The 15,918-nt window shown below is 35.9% G+C and overlaps 1 protein-coding gene across 1 annotated transcript; it reads left to right on the top strand.

Annotated features, from left to right (window-relative positions):
• The first annotated feature begins 498 nt into the window (after window positions 1–498).
• Window positions 499–15,619, top strand: SLC25A16 (solute carrier family 25 (mitochondrial carrier), member 16). The gene is made up of 8 exons (XM_010080131.1): window positions 499–667; window positions 2,914–3,047; window positions 4,703–4,766; window positions 10,607–10,728; window positions 11,267–11,333; window positions 12,147–12,309; window positions 13,182–13,250; window positions 15,083–15,619. The coding sequence occupies exons 1-8, from the start codon at window positions 499–501 to the stop codon at window positions 15,237–15,239; spliced, it is 945 nt and encodes a 314-aa protein (XP_010078433.1). The 3' UTR covers window positions 15,240–15,619.
• Window positions 15,620–15,918: the final 299 nt, after the last annotated feature.

Genomic DNA, 15,918 nt, shown 5'->3' with positions numbered 1-15,918 from the left:
GGTTGGCCGCGTCCCGAAGCTGCTCCGGCTGCTGCTGAGAAGATTGAGGTGGTGGGAAGGCGGGGCGTTATTAACCTCTTGGAGGAAAAGCCTGTTTATTCTTCCTACAGCGCGGTGTCCCAGCTATCTTGTTTGCAAGCAGATAGGAAGATGTTCTGTGCAGCTGCGCTCGCTGTTGGATCCGTCTCTCGGAAGCAGCGCAGGGTGCACGGTGGATGTGGAGCCAGGTCCTTTGGGGAGAGCAGTAAGGGCTGTTCTCTGTGGAAGGGAAGGAGGAAGCGGGGTGGAAAACTCTTCAGTAACTCTGAACGGTTCTGCTGGGACTTCTAGCAGCTGAGGGATGATGGGCCGGGTTTCTGTAATCAGGAGAAGTAGCTTATGCTTTTCATTAAGGCTTTAAGGGTTTTGTAATGTACTGCTAATAGAAGCCGTTTACTTGTCTTCGGGGCTTTTTTGAGGTCCTAGTTGAGTTTCTCCTCACCTATTCAATTTAGAAGTATGTTAGAAAAATCCCTTATTTGTCATGCTTACATAAGGAGCATCCTGTCACTTTTCTCTTTCCCCTCTTGGAAAGGTGTTGCAGGGTGTTGTGCCAAAACAACCATTGCACCACTGGATCGCGTAAAGATTTTGCTGCAGGCTCATAACCACCATTACAGACATCTAGGTAAGATGGCTGCTGTGCGTCTAATTTTTGGTTTTAAATGCAGCGTGTATAGTTTGGGTATGCTGATTTATTCAGTGATGTGGCTGATAAAAAAAAGGCTCTAATCAGACAGAAAGAAGGCTGTATGTCTGGCCAGTCTCTGTGTCATGTTTTGTTAGTGTTTGAAAAGAAAAACAGAGCCCTGTGCAAGCAGGCTGCGGTATTGGTTGATGTGTTAGAGATTGAGATGTCAGAATAATCCTTGATAAGGCATCTAAGAGAGAGGCTTGATCTTCCTCTTACTGAAGCCAGCAGGAGATTGGTAATCACAGGTTCCAGGCTTGGATCGTTTATATAAAAACTGTCACTGCTGGTAACTGCTGTGGTCTCCTCCAGTGATTGCCAGTTCCCAGGGGCTGTGGGAATTGGTGCTTCTGGGAGCTTGGTAGCCCTCATGTGGGCTGGTGATGACAAAACAGTGACCACCAGCTCCTGCAAGACTCGCGTGCGCTTCTGCTCGCAGATGGCAGTGTGGTTGATTTGAAGATAAAGTGGCTTTGGGCTTGGCATAAGGTGCGGGAGATCTGTATTCAGCATCTGTATTGCATCATGGTGAGAGAATAAACTCAGTTGTCAGCGTGTTCAGAACCATTCTCTGTGGGGCTGTAACAGTGCCCTCTTGTGCATAGTATTTGAGGTATTTTATGCCATATATTATTGAAATAGTTATAGGTTATGTTCTGAAATTTTTGTGTTACAATTGTCAAGAAAAAAAATAATTTTGAGTTGGTTAATTTTACATGTAAGGAAACTTTGGAATTTTTATATTAGTAAAGGTAATTTTTTTTTAAAAGGCTTGAAATATAAATCTTGAAACAAAATCCAGTGGATGTGTATTCGCTTCTTTGTACCAAAAAGGGAAATACAAGTAATGTGTTTTGGTAACACAGTCCCATAAGTATGCACTCAAATCTGCTGTCTAAGAATTGAAGGCTGAAATAGTTGGTTTGAGTGATATTTTAAATCCTTGTTTTCTGTTTGCTTTGTACTGTGCCATGATTGGCAAGTAAAATCTTATATTCTTCCCTACTTAGTGTGTCAGATACGATGCTGATTATTTGAAATGTGTCTGACTTGAATGCCTGTCCTTGTTATATGCAGGCAAAAAAGAATTATGTGGATGAGATACCTGTAAATGCAGAGACACAAAGGAATAGTTCACCAAGGTCCTCACTAAATGTTTTTACTGCCCTTGCTCTGTGGAGTTCATGCCATGTGGATCTCAGAACTTGTGTTTTAAGAAAGAACAACTCATCAGTGCAGGGTAGAAAGAAATTCTAATCATGGCATAAGTATTTTCAGAGGCATGTAATAATAGTGGTATCTTAAGAATACAATATTTAATGTATTTTTAGAACCCCAGAAACTAATTAATACTTGTTTTATTTAAACTTCAAGTGGAAGTTTGTCAACTACTTTTTTTTCTTGCCTGAAAGAAACATAAATGTGTAAGCCTTTTCTGTGCTCAGCTTTTATATTATTAAGTAGTTGCATATGAATGAAAACTGCTTAACTGTTATAGTTTATTCCTGTTAAAAAGTCAATGTGATAGCAGTTATGCATAATTAATAACATGTTTATAATAAAACTATAGGCTTTCCCCAAACTTTGTGATCTTTCATTATTTCCCACCTATGAAAAGGGAATAGGATTGCTTCTTGGCGCAACAACTCTGGGACAGGAAGTGTGAGATGTGTAAGTTGTAAGTAGTGAGAGTCTTAAAGCAATTTACTTAATTTCCTCAGTAATGGCATTTAATCTGTAATCTAGCATGTACCAATATTAGATTGTTTTCCCATGGTTTTAGTTTTTTAAGTATTTATTTAATTTGAATTGGCTGATTTGCAAGTCAACCTGTAGTGTTCCTACTGTTGCTGGTATTAGCTTCTGTGGGCGGATGGTATCAGCTGCAATAGGATTGCTTGCAGTCCAGGCAATTCATGGGGCCTGAAATGCATGAATTCAGAAAGAGGTTCACTGAGTCTGGAAGGTGAGAAAGCTGATAAAATTTAACCTTAAACCTCCTCCTCCTCCTCCTGGCAGTGTTTGGGCATTCAAAGTGGATTTTCCACTCCCCATGGTTACATGAGCCATGATCTGCCGTGAGTTCTATGTGTACTTTCTTATTGTCAGTAATATATGCTTGATTTTTCTTTTTCTTCCTTCCCAGTGTGACTGTTAAATACCTCTTTTTGTATCATTGGCAGGAGTGTTTTCTACATTGCGTGCTGTCCCCAGAAAGGAAGGTTATCTTGGGCTGTATAAAGGAAATGGAGCAATGATGATTAGAATCTTTCCATATGGCGCAATTCAGTTCATGGCATTTGACCAATATAAAAAGGTAGTTGAATTTATTTTGTTTTCCTTTTATTTTTTTCTGCCTATAATGAATACAGATTCTGTAAGTTATCAAAAGTAACACTGAAACTTTTGTCTTCATAATTATCTGCATGTCTTTTCTAAGGTTGCTTGATTTTATCTGAATGTACCCATTAAAAATGTCAGGGCAACAGTGAAACTGTTTGTAGTGTTGCTTAAGGAAAAAAATTCACACTGATTTTTGTACATTTGTTGAGAATAATACTTTTTTAATGAAAGAAAAAGGTAAACTAAAGACTGCTGCTATTTGTATTGCTATAAGGTAGCCCTTTGTGAGCAATGTAGGAACAAAATGTAAAATGGGACCTTTTTATTATATTGTGTTGAGTTTCTTAGTACATGATGGGTGGAATAACTTAAACTTGGAAAGTCTGTCTGGATATGACTGTTACATTTGACCTGACAAATGATTATGTCAGGCTTTAGATAAAAATTACCTGGAAGAGAGAATTCTTATTTCAGGGTCCTGCAGGATTTGTGGATTCCTTTCTGCTCTCATGCTTTTACTCTTTCACAGTGCATAATAAATCCCTGCAACATCTTTTGGAGGTCAGGTGTTAGCATGAACATGTTTTTAAACATTTCTTATATGTAGTGAAAAATACAGTTTTACTGTTAGCAATGAAGAATACTGGTTTAAAAGGTCAGCTTTAGTACCCAGTGAAGTAAATTGAAGACAGTGGGATTGCAATTGTGATTTACTTCCCAAAAGAGCGTATTTCAGAAGGCTGATACAAAGAAGTAACTGTAATGGGTTTCATATGTTATTTTTTTGTGGTATAATCATAAATGCTGTTGATCCATGCTTGTTTTATGTTGTGTTGAATAAAAGCCTGCATGCCATGCTTCGTAATAAAATTGTTTATGAATCTGCAAATTTCAAGAAACCATTTAGCATTGTAGCAGTTTATCTGTTACTCAACAACAAACATTCAAGATGTTTTGCAGGAATAAGTAAAAGGGAAAAAAAAGGAAGATATGAAATTATCTTATTTATAACATAAACTGCTTCTTAAATAGACAAATAGTTATTTGATAAAAGCCTGGAAACTAATTTCTAACTTCCTTCCAGGACGTAATGTAATTTAGGAAATTCTTGCTCTCAAATGCTTGTCTGATTTCTCTCTTTTCTCCCTTTTTTTTTTTTTTCCTTTTAAATCAAGTTAAACAAAGCCTTAAAAATATCTCTGGAGTATGTTTCACATGCTGTACATGGGAGAAAAGTTTACTGTTCTTGAATGTGTCACTTTTCAGCTTTGCTTGATGTCCTTTGCTTTCTCTCATGCAACAAGGATAGTATTGGGTTTGCCTTGTTTGCCACACATTAAAAATAACTAAATAAACAGTCTAGTTTCTGAGGTAAACAGTACATATACTTTCAGCTAATTGTTCTGTCTTGTTAGTAGAAATTTAGCACACTCATGTTTTTAATAACAAATTGGTAACAGCAGCAATGTTCAGAAAACTTCTAACAGTAAGTGCTCTGGATTGAATTTGCAGTGTTGTGAACTTCTTGGAAACACCTACAAAGTTTGCATTACTGTGATAATAAATTGTGTTGTGTACTTCCCTGTATTTTCTGATATATGACTGTTGTAAATGTTCCTTATTTTGTAGGTAATAAAGAAGCAACTTGGGATTTCAGGGCATGTGCATCGATTAATGGCGGGATCCATGGCAGGTATAGCTTTGTATTTGGGTTTCAGACATCCCTTTTGCTGAAAAGTTAATATTTATTTAGAAGATTATTTGAATGTGTTTTCAGGTCAAACTTGTGTTAAGCAAAAATACTAGTAAATGGTTCATGTACCAAATAATTGTCTAATTGAAAACTTTGTCTAAGAGTATTCTTTAAAATGCATTTGTTCAAGCATTGAATTCTATGCTATGTTGTAAAGCACGGTTTTTATAGTGTTTATTGTGGCTTTAAATAAACGACAAATCCAGTGTCATCAAGATGAAGTATGAAGATGCAGGTTTTAGTAGAATCAGCTCATCAGCCTGTCTGCCATTGCTACTAGGTTGAATGTAAGCCCAAAAAAATTGAGGGATCTGCAGCTCCTTAAATGGATGGATTTGCCAGAAATGTCTATACAAAAGTTGAAAACAACATCCAGCACAGAATTGTCATGATACTCTTTAGACCATATGTATGAATGTTTAAAAACCAATATTTATCAATTAGTGTGGTAGTACAAGAAGCCATTTGTAGATCACACTATACAGTGGTAGTTATACATTCCTATTTTCCTGTTGCTAGTCATTCAGACAAAAGTAGCTAAGAAAAAACATGGAAAGGTAAGTAATGGTGGACTGATTTTTAATTGAGGTGGTTTTTCATGTGCTTTGTCTTTGTAAAACAGTCTTAATACTGTCTAGTGACAGACCTTAAATAGTTATGACATGAGCACTACTATTTAGCTTATTTTGGAATAAAAATACTGGAGTTTGTTAGCACTACCTTTAGTTGAACTAGGAAGACGTCATGAAAGTATTTTGGCTTTGCATGCCATCAGAGGAAAAGGAAAGAGAATGAAATGAAACAATTCAAATATCCTGAAAACTAGCAAAACCCATTTGTGGCAAGGTAGGTTCCAGAACTTGGCTGGCTTTCTATCTGAAAGCAGTGGAAGAAATACATAGATTTTATTTTTTCCTTTTTTTCTTTCTTTCCCCCTGACTTTAACTGTGCTAAAGAACACTTTTTTTTTTTCTTTTTCTTTTTTTCCTTCCACAAGAGCTTATTATTAGCTTTTTCAGGAGCCTTGTGACAGACCTGGAACCTGACTTGTGAGACACTGAAGACACTGAATAATCAGCTTAACTCTGTCAGTGTTGCACATGCTGGAATTCTTTGTGTAGATAAATTAATAGCATCTGGCATTGTTTTAAGCACCTTACTGGTTAAATCTGTGTTGTGTGGTTAGAGTAACAGAAATAAAAATAATACACAGTACTATCTGGAAACAATGATCAAATTAAGGGCTTTGTGTGGTGCATTTAAGTACAATATACTCAATAGCCTGGTAGTGAGAATCCCAAAACTGAGTAGATGAGCTAGACTTAGGTGTGCAGTGAAATGATTATAGCAGTTGGGTATAGTAATAGTATCACATGTGAGTCTTTTACTATTTGTTTACTAGGTGGCATTAGCTGCTTTTTGGGATATTCATTAGATAAATGAGAGGACGGCTTATACTGAGTATGCTAGGAAGATAAAGAGGAGCAAGGAGGCACTACGAAATCCGTAATCTGGTACAGAAGTTCTCTAAATTTGCAAATAAAATGAGAAGAGACTTTTAAAAGCGGTTGGTAATATTTCTTGCCTTAAAGTTAACTCCTGTGGCTTAGTCTCTTGCTGGCTTCAATAAGGGATATTATTCTATTTCTTCCAAGTTTAAATGACTAAAGGAGAGGGTGTGCTGCATGCGCTCCAGTGTTGGGCAGACAGGGGTCTTCACAGTTTCCTGGACGCCAGTATTATGCAGCTGAAAATGGTTAACTCTTGTTTCCCTTTTGTTTTTGTTCCCTCTCTAGCCCCAAAAGCTGTCTGCTTTCACTTCTGTGTAGCTGCTGATATTTACATCTTTCTTATGTCAGTGTTTCTGACGTTACAGCAGTCAACAGACCTCCTTTGAAATGGTGGGAACCATTTGAGTATCTTCTGTAACTGATAAACAGGGTCAAAAGGATATCCACAGGGAAAAACAAGGCGATGAGGATGGGGGTAGTGGAGTGAGAGAAAAGAAAAACCTATTGTAATGCATATATTTAAGGAGGCCAAGTTAAAGTTACTGTGGAAACTTTAACTCTGAATTTCCTGAACCTTGTGTGATTCAAATTTCAGCTGTAACACCTCGTTAACAGATAAATGGTATATAACTTCTTTTAAGGGAAGACAGAGGTGGGGAGAAGATAGAGAAATCATAGAGGTTAGTGAAGTTTAGGAAACAAAATGATCAAATAACATCTGTATCACAGGATGATTTTGCAATTCTAAGTATTTTTTTTAGTTTTCTAGTTGAAAAATCTGAACTAAAACATGAACATGTGTATCTCCTCCCTTGCACTTGATTAACTTAACAACTAGTATTTTTTGGCTTTTTAAATTTTTGTCTAGAATAAATTACAGTTCCATGAAACTAATACAGAAAGCATGCTTTTTTTTTTTATCTTTCTACTTTTAGTAAAAGTGATATGAAAATAGTACAGATCTAGGAGGATACTGACCCTCTCCATTTTAAATAGTATGTAATTAACAGTTACTTGTGTGAGTTGAGATTTTAAAAGAATCTGAGGTGCTTATTTCTTCAGCAATTCAGAAGGAAACAGAATTACATATTGGGGGTCTAGAAATGTTGGGACTTGTAAATTAGGCAGTTCTTTAACCTGCCTGATAAATATTCTTCGTCATCATCTATTTCTCTGTATGTGTAGTTTCTGAAGCTTTGTTTTGTTCAGAAGATGCCTCCTTGATAAATTTGTCTTTATACTAGTTAAGGAGTATATCTTCTGCAGTTCAAGTCTGTGACTTGTGCTTGCACATCACTTTTTTTGAACTGTATACCTCTGAATCACCTGGTAGTACTTAATTTGATCTATGTAGTTATTAGTAAAGTACAAAGAGCATGATACAGAAATCATAGAAACTTGCATATCAGATATGTTTGCAGTACCTGATCTTTGTAATGTATTTCTCTTGGTGTTTTTTTTCTTGCTCAGATGGTTTTTTTATTTTTATTTTAAAAGAAATAAAATTACTAAGAATGGAGGAATAGTAGGGAAATTGGGAGACAGACATAAATCCCGGTACACCTAATCTCATTGTTAACTCCCAAAGCCTGCAAAGCAAATCAAGGACGGTTTAATTCTTCTTGTGCTTTATTGACGTTAAGTCTCAGTAAAGGTCTGTGTAAGCCAGTATCTTGTCCCCAAGAGTGGTGAAAGGTGCTTGAAGACAACATGGTAATGTGGTAAGTGAAGTCTTTCCCTGACTTCCTTGAATTCTGAGTCAGCACTTGCAATGAAAAAGTCTGCTGTTTTTGAAGAAGTGGTTTCTTAAAGGAGGGAGGAGCTACGTTGCCCTATTATGATTACTTCAGGTCAGACACTGGGAATTGGAGTATGTATCTCTTAACTGTTGAGACATTTCCTGTTCTGTCCTGTTTAATTAACCATAGGAGGGATCTTTGGCTCAAGTCTCATTATTTGGGATAGGCTTTGCTTCTTCAATAATGGGAATCAGCCTTAAGATGCTGTAGCCTGATTTCTGATAACTCATAATATTTATGGTGTAGAAATTAGATTAGTAATTCTGTAGATTTCATGACAATGACTTTGTGTTCCACAGCTGGCTGCCATTCCTCCCAGAAAGGATAGTGTCTTTTCTGAGGCCTGAAGGAAATCTTAATCCCTTGTATATACACTTTGCTTATATAAACAGTAAGCAATACCATGCCTCTCCCAGTTGCTTCGTGAAAGCGTACTTTGTGACTGATGTTAGAAATACCATTTTTTTCGTAATTCATGGCTATAGGATTTTAAGAAAAAGCAAAAAAGGAAAAAGATCCTATTTAAGTCCTTACTACTTATGGTTTCTTTCAGTTCCATCTGATTTTTTTCCAATTGTACTATTTTTGGGCCATGTTCACTAGTGAGTACATTCACCAAACTCTTTGTTGGTCTGTTTGCTAGTCTTTGCTCAAGTAATATTCCTGGATACATATCAATGCCTGATTGGAAAGAGAAGGTTGATAAAGTTTTCTGAAGTAGAGTGACTTTCCTGTGAACTCTTAAGCTCTGTAGGAGCTTTTGAAGATCTTATTTATTTATCTATTTATTTTTAAACTGCTTGGTTTCATCTGTTTTACAATATTTCTGGACATCTCAGGCCATCCATTAGGAAAAGGTTGCAGTCTGAGAGATGGTATTGAATAATGTAGGTCAGTGGAAACAGTTGTAAAGTTGCTTTGGTGTTTTGCAGCTTCCAACTTTTGAACCCTATGGGTGGGACGACATCAGAAATCAACTGCAGATGTCTGCTTTTTATTTAGAGGAATAATCCAAAATTTCTGAAAGAGGTGTTTTTTTCTTCTGAAATAAATTACTGGTAGGAGGATACTCCATGGGGCCACAAACTTTACTCTCAATTGACAGTTGACTAGCATCAGCTTTTTGGATAGCTCATTCATGGTGTTCCTTTTTTTTTTTTTTTTTTTTTCTCCCCATCTAATCCTGATATCTTATGTCAAATCGTTCAGCTTCCTAAAGTTGCTTTTTTTTGCTCTCCAGACATAAAAGTTATGAAGAGTTTCTGTGCTGGAGTTGTTGTGTTGTGTTTGGGTTTTGTTGGTGTGTTTGATTTCTTTTTTTTCCTCCCTCCCTGTTGTAGTTTTTCTCTTGACCTTGTGGAAAGGAGGGGAAATGTTACACCTACAAAAAGAGATATCAGTAAGAGACCGTTAAAACTTAAGAGGAAGTGGCCATTTCCTGCCAGCCTAGAAAGTGTTTTTATCTTCTGTAGGACTAATTTTTAAGGGTGATGTTTAGCTACATCTGAGTGGCTGCTAGAAAACAGTGTCAGTCATGAAGGTTTTTCCTTTCTTTTTCTCCTTTTCCTAGTATTTTTGGGTTTTTTTTAATGATGGTGGTATACCACCAGAAAACATCTGTTTTTAGTAAACAGTTTTATCTGTTTCCTACAAATAACTTGTCAGCAATTGAGTGGTTTACTTCCAAAACTAGCAGTAGGAAAGAATTTGTTACTCAGGTAACTGTTAGAGGAGTTGTTCTCTGTACTGGAGTTCTGTTTCCAAAATTACAAGCTGGTCAGCATCTAAACAGTTTTGAAGCAGTTCATAACTGTCTGAATCCCAAGATTTTGTTTTTTTGCCATCTGAAGTGTAGAAATCACTTTTTTGGTCAGAGATTTAAAACAGAAGGGCTGGTGTAACATGAAATATTAAAATGCAGTAGTGTGATTCAGTTAAGTACTCTTCATCAGTACGATCCTGACTTTATTTTAAATGTAATTAGAATATACTTAGTATTTCCAGATGCAGTAGATAGATGCATATGTCTATATCCAGTAATCACATCAAATCTGACACAACTTTTTTGAAATTAAACATGTAAATTTGGTGTTTTTTTTAAAAGATACAGTGGGGTTAGGTTTCATGGTTGCAATCCAGTAAAGCCGATGCACTTGACTAGCCTGATGCTAGACTTAAATGAGATTGCTCATATGAATACATTTAGGCCCATAAATCTTCGGAAAATCAAGGCCTAGGTGTGCAGCTTCAGTGAACACCAAGCATAAACATAAATCCTTTGTGTGTTGCTGAAGTTAGTGTTCCTGTTTGCTGATTATAACTGAATTTAAGTGTTTCTTTAACAAAATAATTTATATATGCTATTATATTCACTGCCACAAAAGGAAAATCTAATTTTCAAAATAATCCTAGAATCAGATAAGGTGTAGGTGAGTTTTGTTTGCCTGTTTTGTTTTTGTTTTTGATAAAGGTATTACAGCAGTGATTTGTACTTACCCTCTTGATATGGTTAGAGTTCGTCTGGCGTTCCAAGTAAAAGGGGAACACAAGTACATGGGAATTATCCATGCATTCAAGATGATTTACACAAAGGTATTTTTTCTTTTAATCTTCAGTCCTGTCAAAGCAAAATATGCTCTTTAAAGAATGTTGCACTACATTGAAAATAGTGGCTTGTTGGAGAATAGCATGACTTCATTGCGTGCACATTGAATTTTTTAATGTAAAAAAAAATAATCTGGATGCTTCCTTCTACTTAGGCTGCTAAGATGTAGCTAAGACTCATGTAAATGGGAGGTCAAAGCAGAGAGAAGTTGCTTTTTCAAGAACAAGAAGTAATGATAGAAAAAATTTTGGGGAGGAGGGGTATGTGTAATGCAGAAATGTCTCCTAGATTATGATGTTGGATGTAGAGTTTTCTCCTTCATTTTCACTTCTTTATCTCTTAGGGAGCTGGGCAGTTGTTCCCTTAATTCTTCAGGCACAAGAAATGGAACTTGATATTAGCTCCTTGGTGCTATATGATGCTAGTCAGATTGCTGTCATATCAATCTGTATGAACAGTCGTATAACTTGTTAAGACACTTGTTGTATTTCTTGCCCCAAATGTACTTGTGTTTTTCTTCCAAAGGAAGGTGGTTTTAGAGGGTTCTACAGAGGGCTGATGCCAACCATTGTAGGCATGGCGCCATATGCGGGTAAGTTAAAAACAGACTGTGGCAGTCCTTCAGCAGTTGTGTGTGCTACTAAATTTATGTACTATATTTGCATGCGTAGTTAATTAGCTTCTGTTAAAATCAAGGATTCTGTTTTTTTACCGAATGGAGAGGGGAGGCAAGTAGAAACACTTGCAACTCTTTGATCTTAATCTAGAATTGATCGATAATGTGTTAAAGCATCTTCAACAGGCAAAGCCTAGTTTTTCTGAAACTTGGAGCTCAGAGGGAGAGAGGTAAAGTAGTGATTCTTTCTCTTCTGCTTCCCAGTTTTCCCACAAGACAGCATGTAGGATATTTCTCTCAAACAGGTAAATCCATGAGAGTGCACAGCGCTATGTAGATGGAGACCTAGAGCCTCTGAATTGGCTCCATCTCCTGGTGACTTTTATGTTAATACTTAAGCTAAAGCAGTGGGTGATGTGAGATGGAGGAACATCATCACTGCCCAGCTAAATTACATTCCTATTAAAAAGATGAGATATGTTCTTCAGTTAAAAAGATTTTAGGAGTTACTCTTAACAGCAATCCAGTAATTTAAAACCCACTGTCTAGCTGAAAACATTATTTTAAGTTAATTACAAATGCTAATTCGTTTGGACGGAAGTTATGGTAGTTCAAAATATCATTTTGTGGAAGTTCAAAAAAATTGTCTATTTCTTTCTACTTAAGAAAAAACTTCTAAAATAATTGAAAAATTATTTCATTTTGTAAATGCAGCTTTTTGTTTATTATGATGCATCGGCAAATAATTTGCTTTTTTATGAAAGTACATAAAATTAAATTTCCTTTTAGGTTTTTCATTTTTTACCTTTGGTACCTTAAAGAGCATTGGACTTGCTCAAGCACCTAACTTGCTTGGACGGCCTTCATTAGATAATCCTGATGTCTTAGTTTTGAAAACACATGTAAATCTGCTGTGTGGTGGCATAGCTGGAGCAATAGCTCAGACGATATCGTAAGTTTGGGTATTGTGTTTGTTTTTTTTTTTTTCTATATAGCTGTTCATTCTAAAGAAACTTTATCTGAGAATATGGTTTTATGTAAGTCTAGTTATTAGTAAGGTTTTTAAATCGGGTTAGTCAGACACTGGAATTCAGTTATTTCCTGTTGTTTCATTTACTAAGTATCTATTTATATACATATATGTATTGAGTCAATTAAGCAAATTCAGATAAATCTCTTAAAATCAATTGGAATGTTGTTTGGTAAGCTATGAAATTTTGACCATGAACACAATTTGCAGAATTTTATTATTCCAATTTATTTTTAAAGCAGTGTAACCTGTGAAACCATAGAATTAAAAGCAAAACCAAAAACAACACCCCAAATTTTAGATATTTGGTGTTAATTTTCTTTTATTACTTTGCCTGCTTTCTCCATTCTCCTGCTGTCCTTGTCATATTTTATTTTGTCCATAAAATAAATTAATTTAATGGACTTGTACGGCATCAATTTTTCACTAAATCACTGCATTACAAATGTCATTTTCTATTAATCCTTAAACTGTTAATTTTATTTTTGATTCAGGTGTGTTCTTCCTCCAGCATTTTACAGACTGTTTTATACTCTCATCTGATCTTCATGTGTCTTCCTTACTCGTGCCAAATGGAATATATTAAGAGATCTGATTTGCTGGTTCTGGTTGTATAGGGAAAGTCTCCCTTTTTGGAGAACTTTCAGCTGTGTTGAGAATCTGAGCCGGATTCCTGACTCACTGAAAAGGGAGCTTGGAGGTTGCACATGGACTTCTTTGCATTCTTTTTAAAACAATATTCATATAGTCATCACACATCTGGTTGAACTGCTGTTCAAATATCTCTTCTATAGATATCCCCTTGATGTAACTCGTAGGCGAATGCAGTTAGGAGCGGTTCTCCCAGACTCTGAAAAGTGCCTGTAAGTATTTTCTTTTCATCCGTAGTAACTGAATTCTTAGATGTCTGGGGAAAGTTAAATTCTTAGTTTTAAAGCTTTAAAAAAAAAAAAAAAAAAAAAGGAGCAGCTGCTTTGTTGTTGATTTCTTCATTCTTTTAATGAATGAGTTTCCACACAGACCAAAGCTGCCATTATCACTCTGGAGTTAAAAAAATCCAACTGGAATCACAATGGCATTTTGTTACTAATTGTCTGGATTAGTAACACGGGTTTTTTTCTATTTTAATTCAACTTGCGATGTCTTTAATATCAGCAGGATCCCTAAGAGTGGGGCTGCATGCTTCTACTGAAATGAAATGTTTCAAAGTGTTTCTTAACGGTGCAGAATCTGTTCCATAAGATGATTTTACATAATACTGTTTTATTTAACTTTTCTTGTATTTACAGTAAAGTACCACACCACACATGTAGTTAGGGTTCCTCCAGGTTTTTTAATTATATGCTTCAGTCCAGTAGAAGCAGAAGTACCATAATATCCTTAAAATCATAGTACTAAATCGGCTCTCATCTTGAAAAACTTTCTGAATTTCAAATTGCCTCAACCAAATTCAATTCCAGGACGTATCTTGGTTACTTTCACTCTTGTGTGATTGTATATGTCTGAATCCAGCATGATGCAGTGTGAACCTCCTGCATGGCAAATTGGATCTTACTAACCTTTCATAAGCAATGCGGATGTTCCTTACTGTGAAAGCTGCTGTTCTGCTTTCCTTTGCAGCCCAAGTTTGGTATTTTGGGGTTTTTTTTTTTTGTTTTGTTTTGTTTTTTTTTTAAGCTATTTTCCACTTCAGATATGTTTAAAGTAAAAATGTGTTAATTGTTCTTGGGGTTTTACTTTCTGCAATTGCGAGAACTACCTTTGCATACACGGGACTTGCCAATTTAACAATATTGTTGTGACTGTGTTTGGAGAGAGCTGTGCCTTGAAGGAGAGTAGACATACCTGTCTTTAGAGGAGGAAAGGATAGAAAAAGTAGGAAATCCTGAAGCTTTGAGGCATATGGAAGGTGTTCTCAAAGTGCAATGTCTTTAATAGCTTGGAAATATTGAGCACCTTACAGATTTTTACTCAGGGGCTTTGCATTTAATGTCTGTTTGCTCAGTTTCAAGTTAAGCATGTGAGGAAAATTGTTCTTCTTGCATATATACTGCAAATTCTGCTTTTAATAAGGTCAAATATCATATACTTACACAAAACCTAGCAATTATCTTTTGAGAGAGAACACCAGGCTTGTGTTACAGTGAAGGAAGCTACGCACATGAAAGATATAGAATGCAGAGCTAAACATACATGTTATATGCAGAGCTTTAGAAGGATGGGTATAATCCTGTGCTCAAAAAAAGAAGATGAGATACGAGCCCTAAGTACTGATGTTTCATGCAAGAAGTGTGTGCTACATTGGGCAAATTATGGTTCTGTTACTCTATATTACATTTGTAAGAGTTGATGCTTCTCAACTCCTTCCTGCCAGGCAACAGAATATGCATAGCCATTCTGGTGTAAAATGTCTTACTGTGCCTTTTAGGGCAGGTGTTTTCAGACTGAAACTTCTTTAAATGGAACTGGACTGCCCTGTTTCCAATTCTCAGCCCTTGTGCCCAAATTTCTTGCAGAAGCTCAGACTGTCTTCTGAGTCTTAAAAAGATTATAATGCTTTGCTCTATGGAGTCCCATGAGCTTTTCTCCATAGAACCCTTAAGAACCAAGTAAAACCAAGTGTCTTGTATTTGAAGAAAGTGATCTTGACTATTGAATGTCTATCCAATAATGATTTGAGTTCTTATTTTTCCAGTACAATGGTGCAGACACTGAAATATGTCTATCAACAATATGGAATACGAAGAGGATTATACCGTGGTTTATCTCTAAATTACATTCGTTGTATTCCTTCCCAGGCTGTGGCTTTTACCACGTATGAATTTATGAAACAATTCTTGCACCTCAACTAAATTTTTGTTAAGACTTTCCTGTAAAACTACACTATCAGTTCTCAAATTATATTGGTGAGTAAATTACTTGAAGTTTAAAAAGAAAGCTATTTGTTACTGTGGAACTGCTGTTGTCTGACATTTTTATTTGTCAAAATGTCATTAATTTCCCTGAGTCAAACCAGGAGACAGATCAGAATAAACATCAGTTAGCTATGAACATTTTTTTGCACTTGATCTTCTAGGCTTCATTGGGTTAATGTTAAGAATTACAGTTTTAAAATTACACCCACATTTTGTAAGGGTTTCAAGCTGTTAGTTATTTAGCTTTATCACCATTCCAGGAGTTAGACACATGGTTATATTGCTTTTTAAAGCTAGTAGTTAGAAATCTTCTTTAAAAATTGAACAAACTGATTTGAACAAAATGCAATTATTTTCATACTCAAGTACTTGCCAGTACTGTAGAAGCTGAACACAGCAGCCCACAACTTAAGCATCTTTTTGTTCTTTTTTTGTACAAGTTTTCTGTATGCAAGAGCAATGCCTGTATCTTTAGATGGGCACATATGAAAGTCTCTTCAACCATTTCAATAAATAACGACAACATGTATTTAACATTATCAGAAATCTTGGAATTTGGAAACCAGTTTCTTGGCATACATTCTATTCTAAAAAATGCTGTATCTACACAAATAAA

Source organism: Pterocles gutturalis, unplaced genomic scaffold (genome assembly GCF_000699245.1).
Source record: "Pterocles gutturalis isolate BGI_N339 unplaced genomic scaffold, ASM69924v1 scaffold52129, whole genome shotgun sequence".
Lineage (NCBI taxonomy): Eukaryota > Metazoa > Chordata > Aves > Pterocliformes > Pteroclidae > Pterocles > Pterocles gutturalis.
This window is presented reverse-complemented; position numbering and strand designations above follow the sequence as displayed.